At 30.1% G+C, this 20,075-nt stretch overlaps 1 protein-coding gene across 8 annotated transcripts in view; it reads left to right on the top strand.

Annotated features, from left to right (window-relative positions):
- Positions 1-10,188, top strand: part of LOC136985213 (uncharacterized) — a 62,805-nt gene extending 52,617 nt beyond the window's left edge. For 3 of the 8 annotated variants that reach the window (XR_010882307.1, XR_010882303.1, XR_010882305.1), the window contains 3 exons: positions 2,578-2,688; positions 2,763-2,871; positions 8,013-10,188. Coding sequence is in view for 3 of the 8 variants with exons in the window: in XM_067282445.1 (XP_067138546.1) it covers positions 2,578-2,688; positions 9,644-9,830 (298 nt within the window). In the remaining 5 variants the exon portion in view is untranslated. The remainder of the gene's footprint in view (positions 1-2,577; positions 2,689-2,762; positions 2,872-8,012) is intronic. The other 5 variants (XM_067282445.1, XM_067282446.1, XM_067282447.1 and 2 more) reach the window with 3 other exon arrangements.
- Positions 10,189-20,075: the final 9,887 nt, after the last annotated feature.

The raw sequence follows: 20,075 nt of genomic DNA, 5'->3' as shown, positions 1-20,075 counted from the left end.
GCTGTAAATATAAGATATAAGATACGACAGAAAGATGTAGATTGGGTCAAGATTCGAAATATATATATAGGTGAAGAGAGCATTTATTTATAAAGAACGTAGATGTATCTTCGCTTATATTAAATATCTACTAAAATGTTATGTAAATTTCGTTCGATACTTAATATTTTTATGTCAGAATAGGTTATGTGATATTTTAGTTTATTTATTGAACTTAAGATAGTATCTGAATCAGCAGAATAAGAATTCTTCATCCTTTGCTAATTTAGAAGCGATATTAATACATGATTATTAGCCTATATTTCAGAGAAAATACGATTTTACACGCTAAGAATAATTTCTAGTTCTCAATTATATTATGACCTTTTAAAGTATTTCCAACAAAGAATTGTAAAAGTCCAATTATCAGCATCTGTCATTCGTACTTAGAAAATACTATTTTCTGAATAAAAAACGATACTTATAGAAGTATTTTAATCTTGTTTACAGTTCATATCCACCTTTTTTTGTGTGTGTAAATCTTCAAAAATAAGAATTTTTCTTTGATAATGATTTATACTGTAACGTCTCGCTCATAGAAAGAAATGCAAGGACACTACAAAATACTAGCCAATAGAACGTGTCTCCGTCGTATATAGGATATATTTTTTTATTTATTGCATTTTTTTTAAGAGAAAACTTTTCAACTTTGAATGCTATTTCTTAACTAGCTAATTTGATAGTGACCCAGAAATCATTATCATGGGTGGGGTCTATTTATAAAGCTAAATTGAATAAAGTTCCATCCTACTTATTGGCTAAGATTTCATATCGTACAAGGCGTTTTTTTATTATTATATCTTTCTAAAAACGATGCAGTTGGAGTTTTATAAATTTTCAATTGGTAGATATTTATGATTCGAGTATAAAAAAGTAACTTATATATATATATTTTTTTTTTAAACGTCTAGTCAGAAATGCTTTGTAGAGAAGGCCACACCCAACATTAGAACTTTATATGTCAGATATAATTTTTTTATTTTTTTAATCCATTTTTGTTCGTTTTATAAATATCCTAGCTAATATAAAAATTTCACGTCCATTTAATATTACCCATGTACGATTGTTACTATAGTAACAACATGTCTACTATAATATTAATTCTACTTTCGGTACTTTTAGCTTTCGATTACTGATATTTACCTATCACTCCACTTTCTAAGGAAAAAAAAAAATTCATGCTTATCTTTATTAACGTAGTGTATAAGCCATCTGCAAGTTTTTTCTACCTTTGATAGAGCTACAGATGTTTAGGTATTGGTCTAATTTTATGAATTTTACGATTTATAGGACAAGGTTTTTTATGGATAATAATCGTAAAAGAATTGCCTTTTTTTTTAAAAAAAGCGTAATAGTTAATTCATTAGCTTTACAAGCATTAGAAATATACCTGTCTTAGCGCTGTAAAGGTTTAGCTATTAATTCAGTTTTATGAAATTTGTGGTTTGAGAAAACAAAATTTTATCATTAACAACAAAAATTCTCCCTTTTTTTATTCTCCCCGTAAGTATAATAGTTACTTAACTTTATAGCTCTATAACATCAACATATTCTCTCTTAAATAATACTGTAGATCCATTTATCTAGTTTAATTTTATAAATTTTTTAGTTTATTAGTTTACATTTATGAATTTTTATCATTTGAAACAATAAAATTTGTATTTTTATATGAATTATAATTAATTGCGTGACTTTATTACCATTTTAAGTTGTTCATTATCTATATGGCTTTTTCTCCCGTTGGATATCGTTGCAGCCCGGTTTTATTCTTTACAAATACGGGAAACGTTTATTAAAATCTCTATAATTTCGTAGATAGGAAAATTGTTTAGCATTATTAACACGTAAGTAGCATCGACGGCGGCTTTTCGTTTCTAGATAATGTCGTAGATACCTTACAATACTCTCCTCCTTTAACTGTCGATAGGAATTCCCGTATGTTTCCACTTGTAGAAACAAGACATCAACATCAATATAAGAAAACTAGCACCTGTTTTTTGCATACACGGGATAATTAAAAGTTCATACGGCGAGAAGGACGGCGAGTAGATCCCCCTCTTCTACCTCTTATCGCATTGTTTAAACAAGAAAACTGTTAGCACAGGAAGGAAGAAAAAGCTATAAATCAGCATTTCCCATCGGTGTGATATTTCTACGAGAGGTGTGACCTGTTTAAAGTACTAGGATGTACATTTAACACGTTTCAAAGCACGCTTCGGAACGAATTGCATCTCTTAATGACTCGATTTAGCGAATGGCCGAATGGTCTTAAAGAGATTCCCACTAAACGCGCAGCTTATATCCTCGCTGTAGAATCTTATGAAGTCATAATCGCACAAACACATTTTAGCGAATTTATATATATATTTTATACCGACACAACTCGTATCGTAAAATAATACCAGAGAAAGGATCGTAAACAAACTTTTCTTTGATGCGAATAAAGTTGACTTCTAGGGATCCACAACTCCAACAATAAGCTATACGGAGAAGATATATGTATTTGTTATTGAAATTCTTTATTGATTTTCTCAACAGGATTAAATTTCGTGAAACCGTTACGAGTTTTCTTCTCGGTGGTGATGACCTCTCGGATGAGTTATTCAGCCAGCAATTTACAGAACTTTCTACTCAAGCGAGGACCAATATGTAAGTAAAAACTTTCTGCTTTTGGCACTGTAAAGATTTGGCTGACTAGAATGTTTCTCTACTTAACATGTAAGACGTTAGACCAATGAACAACGTAATGCTATTATCTGTGCTGAGTCAACAACATTCTGGATCGTGATCACCATAGCAACAGGTCTGGTTGGCTCCACCAGCGAATTAACAGTTTGTATTTCCCTTGTTCTGTTATTAGTAGTCTGCTTCATTCGCTATCATTCGCTTTTACGACTTCTTTTTTTTTTCTTTTTAATTTTACTAACTAACTTAAATTAATTCGATCTTATCAAATTGCCTCAAATTTCTATTAGGTCTAAAATAAATTAAATGTTTTCCAGTTTCGACTCCTGTACTAATGTAAAAGTTAACTTTCCAGTCGAAAAATTGTCAAAGTGGATTTTAAAAAATATTTATCTTTAATTTAATTGAAATTTTTTAAGTCCATTGTTAAGATTCTCTCCGTAGAAGAGAGATTTTTCGAATAGGAAATAAGGAGAAGTCATTTTGAAAATCATCATTTTACAGGCCAAGGATAGGTTAAGATAACAACAGTTAACGTAAAGGCCAAGGATGAAGTTAAAAACTCTATTGTTAATGTAAAGGCCATAGATGAAAGGCAGATAAAACAATTCTTTAAATAGCTGTTAAGTTAATTTTTTTTTATTCTTAGTTCTAAGATAACTTTTAATCCTCGCTATAAGCTAACTTCTTTAATCCCCGGCTCTAATCCGTAAATCCATTGTTAAGATTCTCTTCGCGGATCTTTAAGAAAAGAAATTTTTCGTCTAGAAAAATAAGAGAAACAGTCGATTAAAAAACCCGTTAATTTAAAAAATACATTAAAAATTAATTGGATAAAAATTAATTTTTTAATAGCTGTAAGCTGATTTTTAATCTCTAGATATTATAACATTTTTAATCCCTGGCTTTAATCTGTAAATCCATTGTTAAGATTCTCTTTGTGATCTTCGAGAGGAAAGATGCAGGCTGCTTTACAAAGCTTTGGTTTCTCGTATTGTTGTTGGTATTATTCGATTTCGATTTTAACTGTTAGAAAACGAAAAATATCACATATGTATATTTTATTTATCACGGAATATTTAGTTAATTAAACTTTTTTAAATCAAAATGAGCGATAAAAAACAGCGTAAGATATATCGAAATGCGTGATTAAAATAAATTATAGGTTAGCTGAGAGTAAACAAGCTTCTTTTATCTTTAAGGTAGAAGTAGAGTTAATAGTAAACGAAGAAAGAAAATGTAGTTAACCCACGAACAAAGATAAAAGTTTAGTTAAGCCGAAAGGCCACAGAAAAGTATTAAAGCCAAAACAGAGCTTAATATTACTTAAAACCAAAAGTACAGCTTAGAAATCTTAATTTTCGAGAGGCAATTAAGTCTAATTAAAGGATAAAGGCAAAATTAAATAAAGATTAAAATACGATTAAATTATTTATGCAAGGTGCCGCATCGTCGGTTGCACAAAGGCCAACCAAACTATTATTCACACTTGAGAATATATTTGGTCTTAAACCGTAATCGAAAGCTCTAACTAAAGCTACCTGTCATAAATAATACCATGTTTTTTTCATCTTTCCTCAAAAATTTTCCATTTTCCACAATTTTCTTTATCACGAAAACAACTCGAAAAGATTTAAATAAATTTCTCCTCTTTCACTAAAACTTTCCACTCAACCAATATAAATTTTCCTCGAATTCAGCTGTATATCTATCACAACAAACAATACAATAAATACACTTAAGAAGGGGGATACTCTCTTCTCCGTCTTCAAAAACTCCGCATTTTCTATTAAAATTTATGACGTTTCGTACTTAAGCTGGTGATTAATTACGTGTTTATTTTCTTCACGTCGTACATTTTCATGGAATAATAATTGATTGTTGTGCCATTATAGAACATGTGAGAACCATTTCTGTTGCCCTTAATGTGTTTGGTCTCCTTGGTTACTATCTGTTGAAAAGGCTAGTCTCCTTTGCAATTACCACTGCATTAGACACTGTAACTCCTTTGTACTTTGACGTTCATGATTGCTGACTTATTGATCAATCGATAAGTCCAGATACCCAGAAGTGGTTCCTAGAATCTTACAGGCAGACCGCTGCCAAGAGACTAAACTGTCACGAATGAATTACGTCAAGTTCACGACATTGAATTATATTGAATTCGCCTCGCGTGAGTCTCGACAGGTGGAAAGGAAGATTCTAGACCCTATTCCTCCTAATGTAAATTGCATAATAGGCATACAACGTTATACTGATGTGTATAATATCACTTTTTAATGACTCCAAAGAATTATGCCTTTTAAAAAATTGTTAAAAAGTTCTTTTATATCGGTTTTATTTATTTATGTTAAAATACCGAACTTAAATCTTGCGTGGACATTAACTACAACCCTCGAGGTTAGGTTAATGGATAAAAAAAGAAACTTTTTCTGTGTCTAGCAATTTTTTAAACTCATTCCTCTGTTTATAAAAGGGATTTTTACATCTCTCTTTCCCTTTCGTTTCTTAAAAAAATCGTTAAGAAATGCTATTTTCACTGCACGCTACTCGTGCTGTGCAAAATAGCCCCCTAACCATTATCAACTGGGAGTCTCCATAGCAACGTATAGGCTAGATTGGAGAACAATACGACAGAACCGTCTAATGTCTTTGCAGATATTTACTTAAAGGGAAGAAGAAGATGTGTTATTTGAAGAAATATGACTTCACTAGACTGATGTTTAATCTTCGGCAGTTAATTTGTCCACGAAGTTTTAGTTTAACGGGGGAAGAACGAGAGATGTTATTACGTTTTCAATCAATAAGGTTTCCCTTTTTTCTCTCTAATTGCTATAGATATGAGGAGGCAACACGAATTTTTTGTCAGAACTTCGATAAGAGATATAGACTAAGTTTATGTATAAATAAAAAAATTTCTTATTACAAGAAAACTAAATTGATAATTGGAATTCGTCCGAATCTCTCGTTAAAATCTTGTGGTTAAGTTTTATCTACACTCGTGTGTGAATTCTCTTCTCGATACGACTTCCAAATAATTAACAATGCTATTATAATTCACGTTATATGACAGAAAAGATTTCTTGCCAACTTATATACTGGAATTTCCATAAATTTTTCATTAAAATCGCTTAGTTCAGTTATATTTTATGGTCGCAGGCAGCACCTCTTTTCAGCTTCGATATGCCGTGTAATCTTGTCGTGATCACGTTGTTTGCAAGAAAAAATCGTCTTAATAGTAGAAAAATAGATAATAAATTAGAATTTTGAAAATTTTTCATTAAATCTTTCATAAATAATCTCAAGTCAGGCAATGAATTTCATTAATATTGATGTAGTTATTAGATACCATATATAATAAGGAAAGGGCTATTACAAGAAAACTAGATTATAGATATCGATCCCATATTAATCTAGTTTTCTAGATAAATAGATATCCATAAATCAGAATTCAGGAGAGGCTCTTGAAAACTTTTTACGTTAAAACTAAACACTACCCTCGTATCTGATCGATGTTGTTAAATAAAGTAATCACAATCTAACTCAAATACAGGTTACATTAAGAGATTTTAATGGAGGATTTTATCTAATTCTAATATAAAATGTATTTTAATTCTTTCTGACGTAAAAAAAAAAAAATATATTTCCAGTTAGAATTAAGTGGAATCTTTCATTAAAATCTCTTAATTTTATTTGTATCTGAGGTCAGATTGTGGTTTTCATTCTGAGCCAGCAGAGATGTGACCGTGACATTTCCAATAATCGCGCTTGACCTTATTACATGAAAAGAAAATCGGAAGAAAAGCGTGTTTTAATCACTACTTGACCAAATTTCTAACTAAATTATCCTATTTAAGATGAAAATAAGCGTAGTTAGGTAATGATTCCTCTTCAAAGTTGGCATCTTAGTCGCAATACGGATGTTTTTGTAAAAGGAAATTAGATTTTGTATTCAGAATTCGTTGGAATATTTCATTAAAATCTCTTGCACGAGTCCGTAGGAGCGGTCAGAGACAGCATTTGTTCCAAGTTGGCAACGATGTGACCATCGATGTAGCCAATAATCGTATTGTAATCCCATTACTGCTTTCATCGTCCACACAACACTGCGGTTGTGTAAACAGTTCGGCCACAATGACGTTGTCTCGGGAGACTACATCTTTTATTTTACTCTTCGCTACTCACACGATCGCTACTTGTTCATAGAAAATCGACTTTAGGTCGATACCGTCTGGATGTGAATAAATTGCACTCTTGTGATCAGAAATTTTGCTGCTCGGGGAAGCAATGCCTTAGTATGGCTTTCCATCTCAATCAAATTTATGTCGTAATGCTCCTTTAACTTTTAATTTCTGTCAAGATTTTATGATTTCCGGGTCGAGTGATCCTCTATAAATATATAAAAATTCCTTGCTGCTTCCAACTACTCTCAAGTTCCTAACAATTCCAAAAGTCGTCGTCGTCGAGATATTGAGAAATAAATTCTTTTAATCTACTTCAGAAACATAATCCTCATCGTTTATAAGCGTATAGTTTTGGAAAGAACGAAAAAAAATTGATAATTAGAAACAATTTACATTTATATTGTTATCGATTTTGCAATTTTCCTGATTATTCTGTTTGTGTTTGGTCTAATGATGGAATTTATATTTTCGCTTTACTAAATTACCTTCTGCTAAAAGTTTTAATTCGTTATATGATAAACATTTTCATCATTGAAACTTTCAAATTTCAAACTGCACCTGCCAATTATATATACAAAAAAACAATTGATAAATACCGTTATAACATTCAAATTATAAATAATTTAACACTTCTAATTTACAAGTTAACAAAGTTCTTGAAAAATTACAAACTTGTTTAATTAACGTCTCTTAATTTAAACACTTTTTAAAATTCATTTCTAATATAATCTCGGGCTTATAACAGTAGAAAAACTATTTTTTCTTCTTATTTTCTAGCGTATAATAGCAAATATTTTAATTATTTAAACCTAGAAACACATTTCTATTGTTGATTTCTAGTATATGATAAGAATATTCTCATAAAATGGATCAGTAAAGTCAGAAATAACACTGACTTTCCTGTAGTGGAACACCAATTTTGTCTTTATTATATCTTATTTTAATACAACACAATATAACAATTTAATCCTGATTTTCGATATATCCGAAAATAATTCATTACGCGTCAAGTATTAGACAATTTTGTAACAACTAATTCTCTGTTATTTTAGTAAAAATTTATTGGTAAAGTATAAATAAAATAATTACATTTTTATAAAACAGATGTTCCATCTTTTGTTGCCGGTTACAGTGGATTTAATAGAAGAAATTTTCCATTATTCTAAATTTGATGCACTGCTAAACACGACGACATATCCATCTTGTATATTCTGATTTCGACGCATTTAAACATAAAGGAAATCACTACATAAAAGTTTTTTCTTACATAAAGAAAAAAAAAACTGATCACTGTATTCCAACAAACGGAATTCTGTCATGGAATACAAGATTTCGATGTCTTAGAAAACGATTAACGAATAAGAGCAACGACAAAAGAAAATGTCTTTTACTTGTTTTTTTTCTTTATATTTTGTTTATCCATTGTTCTGCGGAACTTCTGCGGAATCATACGTTAAAAAGCAGCAATAAATATCTGTTTCTAGAATTAAATGACTTTCGCTTTGAAGAATTGTTTCCATCATATACACAACAATAAACAACAAAAAATCTTTTCCTGGTTTATGGCTCGTATTTTGAAAGATCTTTTCTATTACAGAATACACGGAGACAACAACAAAGATTTCTAGTTCGAGTGAATCTAGTAAATCAGACTCAACTAAGAAACTTGTTTCTTTCTATTTTTCCGTGAAATGCGATCTCCAAAGAAATAATCTTCACAATAAAATAAAAAAAAACTTTGTCACCGTGTTTCTCTTCGTAAATAAATAAATAAAAAATTCTAGAAAAACCTTGAATCTTCGTAATTAGAATCAATCAAAGTGTATTTTTGTTTCTTAATTTAATATAAAATAGAGAAAGAGGGAGACTTTCGAATCGTTTGAATCAGAAGAACGAAGTGTATGCGAACATTTCAATGAATCTCGTTGCACAGTAATCACAGTAACAGAAACCTTCATTGTTGTCGAATTCAATAACAGAATGTTCATTGTTAATGAGTTTAATGATTAAAACTTAGTAAAACAGAAAGTTTCATTGTTTCCGAGTTGAGAATTTTCGTTTTAACGATTCATTCTTACTAAATAATTGGAACGGACTCAGAAAAAAAGAGAGAGAAGAAAACATTCCAAACTGGGAAACTTTCATTGTTATATTCGAACGAATTGTAGAAATAGATCCACGAAGAAATCAGAAATATTAACTTTCATTGTTGTATTCCGACGTATGGCAGCAATTGATCTTTAAAGAAAGAATTGTCAGGAGTCAGAAAATAGAAACTTTCATTGTCGTACTCGAGCGTAAAATAGGACGCAACCTGAAAGAAGATAGCATAGCAAAAGTTAGAAAACTGGCCACGATTCGCCTCGTTATCTAAGCCACGCGACGCGTCGCGGCGCGCTACTCTATATAACGAAAACTAAACTGCATCGTTTAATGACAAATGTTAAACTATATAAACACGCGTTGCGAGATAATATTTTAAACAATCGACGTTTTAATACACGAAAGAGAGAAGGGATATTATTAGAATTGCGCGCGTCAAAGCGCGACGCGACGCGAAGATAACTGATTAAATCTGCATCCACGAATAAAACGTAAAATTTCCATTCTAGAATTCTAGAGAAATGTAAAATTCTAGAAACTTTTTTTTTAATTGAATGAAGCCGCAATAAAAAGGAAGATTTAATTGTTGTTATTCTTAGGGAATACTTTTTTATTTATTTATTTTTTTACAGAACTTACCTGAGTCTTCTATCAACAGTCTGTCGTCTGTTGCACCATCTGGCGTCTTCCATCGGTCATTACACCCATGCAATTACACTGCAATGTCCCTCGTTATGTTTTATAGCCGGACAGATCACACCATCGTGTGTTCGTTTATTACGACCCTCGTCTGTTGGAAATTTGCGGTTGGACGATTGATCTGACTCGATAATATTACCAGGAAGCAATATATCGATTTTTACTTTTCCTACTTGTTATACTTTTATAATATTCTCGAAATGCATTTGCATACTTTTCAGACCGATGAATTATTATGATAACCCCTTCATTTTGTCCAAACTCTTGTCAATATCGCTAGTTTTACACGCACCGGATATTTTAATATTAATTTATCTAGTAAAAATTGACACCTTTTTCGATATAAAGCAATATAATTTTCAAGATTTTTATTAAATCGCGCACTCAAACTTTCCAGCTTCATATCTAGAAGTTAGGCGAAAGAGAGAGAAAGTAAAGAGGGAGAGAAGAGAGCTGCGACAATGTTTGAATGCTCGAATCTTGTTTATCTACCTAGACGTTCCATCACTCGCCATTTTACACAAATCGATTTAGTGCAACTTTATGGAAAAGTTGACAGGGGGATAAAAAAAAAGAAATAGAAGAATTTCAGAGGCGCCAAACAACTGTTAAAAAATTGTAAATCGTTATAGAATCGATAAGAGAGAGAGAGAGAGAGAGAGAGATGCAAATTTATAGTTAATAAGAAGATTCGACCATTTTGGCGCGATATCAGTCGCGAAACAAAAGATCTTCTAATGATGAGAACGAGCAGGAAATAAGTGCGCGGATGCTACAACACCCAGAGACAAGTCAGATAAACGAACCCCCTTATCTGCTGCAGGAAATAGAGACGTCACTAGGTCCTTCTTCCCTTGTCACAAAGATCACGTGCTGTCCATCTATCCACCAATAGCGTGTCTTCTCTTTTTGTCAGCTGTCATTTCTCTCTCGTGCCGGATGATTATTTGTCACGTGATGTGGATCTTTTCCTTCTATCTCCATCTAATGTTCCATCTAAAATTCGCTAATGTCCACATTTCTTTTATCTTTATTAAACATCCAATAAAATCGGAAAAGTTATTTTCGGACTTTATCAATCTCTCTCCCCTCTCTCCCTTTTTTTTTTTTTATATTCTACTTTCTACTTTTCACCTCGTAACCTCGTATAACCCGCAGACCCACTCCACCGAATTAGAAAACGGTCCCGATCACTTTTTAATTGATACAAACCGATCTGAGACGATAAATTTCATCAAAAAAAAAAAAAAAAAAGAAAAAAGGAAAACCTTAAGAAACAACGTCGTTTCTTAATTTGTCACTAGTGAAAACTAGCGGTAATATATATATATATATATTTTATTATTTAAAGAATAAAAATTCTTCTTTAATTCTCCTTTTTTCCCTACTCTACTATGGGAATTAGAAAGTGGCAAAAAAGTAAAAAAATGGCTTTTTGATTACAGAGATTAACTCTTTATTTTTCATTAAAGCATAATTTGTCGTAGGAAAGAATTTTTTAATAGACAGATCATAATAGTCTCTCCCTTCTGTTTTTTTCTCTCTCTTCTTCTTCTTCTTCTTCTTCTTCCTCCTCCTCTTCTTCTACTCCTTATTTATTTTTTTCCGTTTTCTTCCCCATTTCTCAGTGTTTCTTTCTTCCATTTAAATTTCCCAAGACTGGTTTAGTTAGTTATAAAACAAAATTGGAAATTATAAAAGAAAATTACAAAACTAAGCGATTTTATAAGATTCTCTTCCATTAGAAAAATTATTTTTGTTATCTCTTAATGCGGCTATTTAAAGAAAGATAGAGAAGTTTTAAACATTATTTTTAAAACGTTCATTAAGAATAAAATAAATTTTTCTTTTTTTTTTTTAATATTTTACTTAAATCATTTTTAACTTTTATAAAATATTTAAATTACTACATACCGTAAATTATTTTTTAAAAATAATAATAAAAAAAAGGAGGAGAGGAGAAAGAATTATTATATTTAATTCTATTTAATATGAACACAAATTTTGCGACTCTTTAATGAGTTCGGTTTAATTGCTTTAAAAGTTTTTTAAATTTATTTCTTTTTTCCTTCTGTTTTGGGAAGAATGGATAATGTAATAATGATTTTCTCGAGGATTTTTTTTATATATATTAATTTATGTAACGTATAAGACAAAAGAAATAGGAGAAACAGAAGAATTTAAGCCTATTCCTAGCCCTTAAGGACATCTTCAGGGTCTAATTTAAGCTTAACCCTACGTAATTCATACTGGACAATATATACAGTCAATTATTGTTATAGTGACCATCCTATATAGTGAACGATTTCGTTGCTCCTTGCTGTACTTTATGTATATAGAGAAGTATTGATACATATGATTTACTCAATCCTCGAATGCCCACTGCATTAAAAAAATGACAGAAAAAAAATCAATAAAAATATTTATTAACCTGTATATAAATTTCATATAAAATGCTCATCAATTATTAATAATTCGCTCTTAAAGTCTCTCTAATTTACGAGATGTCTATTTTAGCTTTTAATATATTCTTTTAATATATTTAATATATTCTAATATTCGTTATAACGGAAATGTTCGATATTTATAGATATAAATTTAGTTTTAATGCATGCAATACGAATATCAGTATTATTAATAGCTTAAAAAACGTTTAAACTTTGTAAAAATGTAATATTTTATACTTAAAATGCCATCACTTCGTCGGAATTTTGATATAAAATCGTATTTACTTTACGTTAAACCTTTTAAAAGATGTTTAATTGATGAAAATATGAGTATTTTTGTTTAATATCTCTCATAAACTCGATATAACGTAAATATTTATCGAAATTCTTTTAATATTTTAAGTTATTTCTACTTTATTTTTTCTTTATAATGCTTTTTAGTTTATTACACAATATAATATAAAGGTGAACGTAAAGAAATGCATAAAACTTATCGATTTTTATTTGATATTAGTTATATTCTTTAGTAACAAGCAAAATGCATTTGATATCACATTTTAAAATATAAAATATGTCATCTATACATAAAATTGAGTTATTATTACTATTATTAACTTAATTAAATGCAACCAGATGAGTAATGTGTAATAAAACTATCAAAAACCTTTGTGTATACCTTTAATATTAGGGTATAACTCTACATTTCAGCATTATAAATGAATGCAAAATTACACGTATACTTTATTGTTATGCTATGATATACGTGCATAAACAATATCAATACTTTAGCATTGTATATGTATAAATATACATATGTAATGGTAAAGCTATAACTCTTTGTGCATAGACGATATACTTTATCATTATGGGCATATTTTTAAAGTCTGAACAAAATTTAATTTTCGAAAATATACCTGTACTAATCACACATTGGAGGCATCGTCCGAGGTTAAAAGATTCCCATCTGCACATTATTAATCCTCTTAATACTATTAACTTAATTATTCACGTTATTAATCCTCTTAAAAGTTATTTAATTAGTAATATATAAATATTATGCTTAATATATCAAAACTTTATTATAAACATTTCTCTTATAACGAAGATTTTGATAAATTAAATATAATATTCATAAGAGAATTGACACATTCCAGTATATTATTTTTATTGAATTCTTATTCCTTCATTCAATACTTTATTTTAAGCAATAAAATTTAATATAAATATTATATAATTAAAATATGAGTTATATCTTTGTTCAATGTATCATAAACTGTTTATAAGAGGAATTTTGTTGACATTTTTGACTTCTGTTATATTAAATATAATTAATATTTAGTCATATAAACTTTATATAACAATAATTAATTCTTATAAATTCGATCTATTTTCCTCTCTTAATTAATAGAAAATCGGTAGGTATTATACGTAAGATGTTAATTCACTAAAGTAAGTTTAAATGTTATTATTATTATTTTTTATATTACCTCATTATACGGTAAATTACGCCATGCTTCATTATAAGGCAAATTTGTTTTTAATTAGTTTTCTCTACCAATTCATGTTAAATAAATTATGAAATTACAAGCCAAATTCTCGGAAATAATGCTCGAATTTGTGCTTTTATTCGTTATAACGCGAATATTTTTATTATTATTAATTTTTATTGTGTTTTTTACTATTTTCGCACGACAAAACGTTATAAGAAAGAGATTGAAAAATTTTATTGACATTTTATTCTTTCTAAATTAAGTACAGGATAAAAATCCATCAAAAGATATTTTCGAAGATGTCTTGAAATGGATTTTTTTTCTTTTAAAAAAAAGATCTTTTATTTAATTTAAGAAGAGTGAAATTCAATACAACCTCGCTATAACGTAAACGTTTTACTTTTATTATATTTCTGCGTAATTTTGATTAAATTTTTATATATTCGCTTGATAAGTTGTCTTTCAGGTAGGTTTTTTTTTTTAATATTAAAAAGTGATATATTTGGTGAAAAATTCAAAAATTTCTCAACTTACAGAAGAAAGTACACAATAGATTTTTTGGGCTTAAATCACCTTTAAACATTAACGAGAATTTCTACAGATTCTGTCTTTTCTTGGATTAAATCTTTAAAAGTAATTACTTAACTGGGATTTCACTCAGCGCCACTCTTAATTTACGAAACATAAAAACAGGTTACAATCTCGTTTCGGCGAAAATAGCCCGTAAATGCGGACAAATCTAGGAAAAGGCCGTTTCTTAGAAGAATTTAATATAAGAAGAGTTAATTCTACCATCAATCTCGTTAAATCGAATTTTTTAGCAGGCATTTTTATCCATTTTTACGATGAAAAATTCTGCAGCATTCATTATAAATACATATCAAACGACATTAAATCAAACTATACCTGTACTTCGCATTACATCTCGCATTGGGTGTGGTCCTCGTGACAGGTAATGCGGTCTGTATTAAATATTAGCACAAGTCTAGACTCACGAAGAGCTTACGTGAACGAAGTGGTCTCTGTGGAACAATTCCCACTCGAATTGTCGATACTTCGTAATAAAAGAACTTTCCAGTCACGTGAGCAGAGTTGTATCAGTCTATAAGATTAGTTTGGCCGACTTTTTTCCTTTTTTTCTCTTTCTAATTTTATTAATTAGTAGTGATTAGATGTAGCTGCAAAGGTTGGCAAATTGGTGCACACCAGGCATATGACATTTTATTTATGAGACTAGATGATATAGAGAGAATGACCTAACCGATTCGTTTAGATTCTGTCATTTGTAGACGTCACCTCGTGACATGTCAAGCGACATTTATTGCAGCACTAAAGAAAAAGTTGATTTATTAAGTCACTGACTATGGCGGAGTGCAGATCCCTTTATGCGATCAGAGAACAGAGTTTGTAATGAAGGACCGCTTGCCTGCTGTACTGTTTGTCAACTCTCTTCCAGCAAATTTATTTCTCCAGATTAATATACAACATAATTATCCATTCTTTTCATTTTTAGAAATAAGCTAAACAATTTTTAGATTAATAGCCACGTAATTGGAATGCAGTTGCACTGTTGGCTCCAATTTTTTCTCTACGCTTTTCTTCAGATTTTTTTTTCTCCCTCCCTTCTTCTTTCGTCTCCAAAATACTTTCCTCTTCTCTAGTTGGAATTTCCAATATGTATTTTCAGTTTAATCAAATAGATTAAGGAAAAGTGGAGCAAGACTGATTGAAAATTGTTTAAGAGAGAGCGAGAGAGAAGCAGGAGAGAGAGAGATGCTTTTTCCAAGAAGTTTGTCTCTCTACGTTTTTTTCCTCCCTATTTAGTTTTTCTTTCTTGTTGTTGAAATTATATTAAAGCTAAAAAAGTTAATTTCGAGAAAAAATAAATAAATTCGAATTTATATTAGATAAAGCTCACTAAGCATTAAAAATAAAGAATATTTTGATGTCGTGCTAAGAAGTATGCTAATATGCGAGGGATCTTTCCTCGCAATTAGCATACAATTCTATACAGTAATTATCACTATACAATTACATGCTATTCACAAACTTTATCCCTAATGTATAGCCTAGTTACTGTACAATCATGATGCATTAAGGATAAGTGTAAAACGTCATTCCTCGCATAAACGTTAGCTTGAAGGTTACGACCCTTGACAATCACTTTTTGTACTTTCAAAAATGGGTTATGAAGGATCCGTGATACTTGTTTTTGTACCTATAAGGAAGAAGTTACAAAGGATAATAATCATTCCTTGTATCTTCACGGTTATTTATAAAATTTCTGTAAAGATTCTTTAATGAAGTATTCATATTCAATTATTCTTATTATATTTCTTGTTCAAATTTACTCTTATTTTCATCAATCATCGTAACCATATCAAATAAGACGATAGACTAATTATTAACATAGAATTTAAGTGTATCAGATATACACGTGACTAATTTATTTGGCAATAAGAGTGCAACATTTCCTTACATTTGAGCGAGGGAAAAAATGCTTATTTTCTCCAAATTGTTCACAAATAAGACAATAGCGTAGTAATTAATTGGTTTTTAAAAAAAGCTTTCTTGAATTATTAAATTAAAGAAGAACGAGATAATGTTACAAATCGAATTGTAGTAAGATCGATGAACTTTTTAATATTATTTGACACCCGTATATAGTAAATAATTTTTTCTCCAACCTTTAACAGTGTTGATAAAAGCTTCTTTTATTATTTGAGCGTTTTCAAATTTAATCTTACTATATGTAATTTTTTAAATTTTTTTTTCATTTCAAAATTAATGCATTGTTCAGCAATCTCATCAGTGAGATTTTTAATTAGGGAAGATGCGTTTAAAAGAATCAATATTTCAAAACGAAGGCAGAAGCATCTTTTCTTTTCTTTCTTAATTAAAAGTTAATTTGACAGAAGAGTATTCTTTTGATAAACTGCAGGTATGCTAAAGCTATTCTGCCCTTCTACCTTTAACCGTAATGTGCAAAAGCCAAAAATACCTTCCTAAATTAGACAGGAGGGCGATCCACCTAATTAGAATATCTACACCAAATTTGGTTATAGTACAGCCACTTATGTTCTTATTATCCTCGCCGAATTTCACTGTGATAATCGTTATAGATTCCTGGTTACATCCCTCAAAAGTTGCATCACCGTAACCTTCGCCAATGCTAGAAGACGAGTCGATAAGGGCAAATTCTAACCCGAAAGTACCATTGTTTTAAATATTTAAAGGTAAAGGGAAAAAAATCTAATTGAAATTAACACGCTACTTAATTGTAATTAAGCGATCTGGTCGAAATTGACATTTTTATTTGAATTTAAATGCTATTCAATTAAATTGAATAGAGATATTATTTAAAATTTACACATTTGATAACAATTAACCTATTATCTTATTGAAAGTAACAATTAAGTTTAAATCAGTGAAATATACAAATAAAAGCTTTGTTGAAATTGAAGTAAAATTAGTTAATTGAAATCAACGCTTGAATTAATTGTAATTAACGCTTTACTTTATTGTAATTGAAACATTAAGCAAGTAAGTGAAAATATAAAGAAAAATCGAATTGAAATTAGTATTGTGACTAAATAAATTTAAGAAAAATTTGTTTCTAGGTGGAAAAAAAAAGAAAAAAGACGAAAGAATTGTGTTTAAAAGCCATTGATTAGTAGTAAAAAATAAGAGGGAACAATTTGGATCAATCTATTAAACGTTGCTATTATTTGATGACACGAAAACACAGCCTGTAGACATTTATAAATGTAAATTGTGTTTTGAAAGATTAAGATAAAAGAAAGAAAATTAACTAAAAGAGAAAGGAATAAGTGGTAATTAAGAATTTAAAGGAAAGGAAAATTGATTGCTGGATTACTAGCAATGTGACACGAACAACCTGCAGAAAGAACATTATCCTGTAAGGATGAATAAGGTTTTCTAACCATAAATTCCTTGTCACAGAGAGATTAGAAGTAGACGGGAAGATGTTTTAAGTGAAACCTTAATTGTTCCCTTCTGCTTTGTACAGGTAATCCTCGCCAACAATTAGTAAATTCCATATAAGATGCTTACAAATAAATTAGCTTTACTACTCGTTGAAAACTTTCGAGACATTTTATTTACTTCCTAATTTAGTTATTTAGAAACACTTGACTATTAGGTAAAATATCTGTAGTAAGTTGCAGCTGTTTCTCTCGTGATTTGTTATAATGTTAGCAGCTTATGTTCGCTTCTTTCGATAATCTGTGTTTCTGTCCTCGTTCTATGTAACAAGCCGAATCTCGAAAATGTATCCAGATAGTCCGACTTGCCTTCTACAAAACGATAAAGGGGGAGTGAAAAAAATAAAAAAAAGGGAAACGTTTGAACCACCATAGCCGGAAGCTTTGGTTTTCTTACAAAGTGCATCCGACTATCTTTATCGAGTTGAAGTTTTGTGTGGAGGAACATGCCTTCTGGATATTTAGGTAGTGCCTAGTTTTTAGAAACAGTTTCAGTTTTTTGTTGACATTGCATATCGTTGTAAAAAAGAGCTTTTTTTTTTTAAAAAAAAATATATATATATAATGCTGAAAAGTACGAATGCGTATTCAAGGAGTCATGTTAAAGAAATTCATAATGTAAGGCAACTCGAGTTTATGGCTTCGGGCAAATCCAACCAACTTTAAGGATCCTTTATTTTAACGAAGCTCTTTTCTTCAAGTTATAAGTGCTCCTGTAGGTATATAAATATATATATATTTATTTAAAAAATGTGTCCCTAGTGTGCCTGGAACTTTGTCTCAACCTGAACAATTAGGTACAGGTGAGCAAAGTTTCAGGTGTGTTAGGCCCACATGTAGTACATCTCACGATTTCGTCCAATATTACTAGACAAATTTTATAATTTTTCCCTTATCATAAAGGGAGGGAAAGGTGGTATATTTTTACTATTTCGATGATCATTAAGGATTAATTTAGAAGGCGGTCGATGAAGATATTTGAATTACCTTTCCTTACACCTGAAAGGTTGTCTCAACCTTGTAAATGGATGGGTGAGCAAGGTTTCAGGTGTGTGGATGGAAAAAAGAAACAAACCGAAAGATCCTCCTATTCGACTGATTTCCACTCCGACGCTAAATAAGGAATTAAAATGAACTTTTATAATTATTTTAATCAAATTTTAAGTAAAAAAAATCGCGTAAAATGTATTCTTTAAAACACTTTATAAAACTTTAAACGTGTTAAAATGTTCATTATTCGGGAGCAATGCAAAAAAAACATGGCACGAAAAGAAACAGACATGAAAAGTAATGGCAAGTAGAAAAAAAGGCGAAAGAAATAAAACGAAATAGTTTCATCTAAAGAGTAGAAAAGAATTGAAAACTCGCTATTACGTAAACAAAACTTTGCAATTTTATTTCAAGTTTGTTCACAGGGGTTAATAAGCTTAACGGGTGTTTGTGAAAGATTACGTTGATTGTAGAAGGTGAAGTAAAGTTTAATTATCGCTATAATAACTGTAGAATAATCATGTAAGGCAAGGCATACCATTTTCCATGGAAAATTTCCAGTTGCTGCTTTACAGTGTGCATTGAACCAGAAACTGAAGAGAATCGAAAGAGAATCAGGCGAGTAACCCAATTCTAGATAGCATCGAAGTGGGACTTTATTTTTATTTTTAAATAATAATAATAACAATAAAAAAATGTATGCACTCGAAATATGTAAGTATAGGCTGTATATATGTGTTTTAAATGATAAAATTTGTAATTTTCTCGATCGGAAACGAGTACATAAAACCTTACATCTGTTTAAGTAAGCGGGCGATATGGTAAATCTAGAATTTTTTCCCCTCTTTCTTTAAGGGAGAAAAAATGAATCGAATGCATTTTTAATAACTAATATGTGCTATATCATTTGCTGATGTTGAATTTTTCTAAGATTCACTCCCTCCGAACATTAAAACGACTGCGAGAATACAAAATTAGGATGGGTGGACCGTATATCAAAAAACGACTTTTTACTTGAGACATAATCGATAACGTACATTATCCAAACAGAAAATATTTTCTATCAGAAAACCTTCAAGTGCGTGATACTGATAGGTCGAAGAACATTTTCTTTCTTTCACTATGATTATTTTCTTTTCTTTCCCCCTTTTTTTTATTTCACCACTTAAAGAGTAAAAATTTAAAAACGAAATTTCTCTGCTCTGATGATAAAGTATAGTCTACGAAATTAAAGATGTAAATTTTTAATGAAAAAATGGAATAGAGACAGAGAAAGGGGATGAAGTAAATGAATAATAAATTAAACTGCTGTACAGTTAAGTGCTGCCATCTGTATATGTGCCCAAATATTTTTACTATTTAAGTATTTTTATATGGTTTAAAAATAATAAAAAGAGGAAAGGATGGGCCCAATGGGGAAAATTCCATTTACCG

Source organism: Centruroides vittatus, unplaced genomic scaffold (genome assembly GCF_030686945.1).
Source record: "Centruroides vittatus isolate TY-2023 unplaced genomic scaffold, ASM3068694v2 contig_955, whole genome shotgun sequence".
Lineage (NCBI taxonomy): Eukaryota > Metazoa > Arthropoda > Arachnida > Scorpiones > Buthidae > Centruroides > Centruroides vittatus.
The sequence above is the reverse complement of the archived record's forward strand: the minus strand, read 5'-3'. Positions and strand labels throughout refer to the sequence as shown.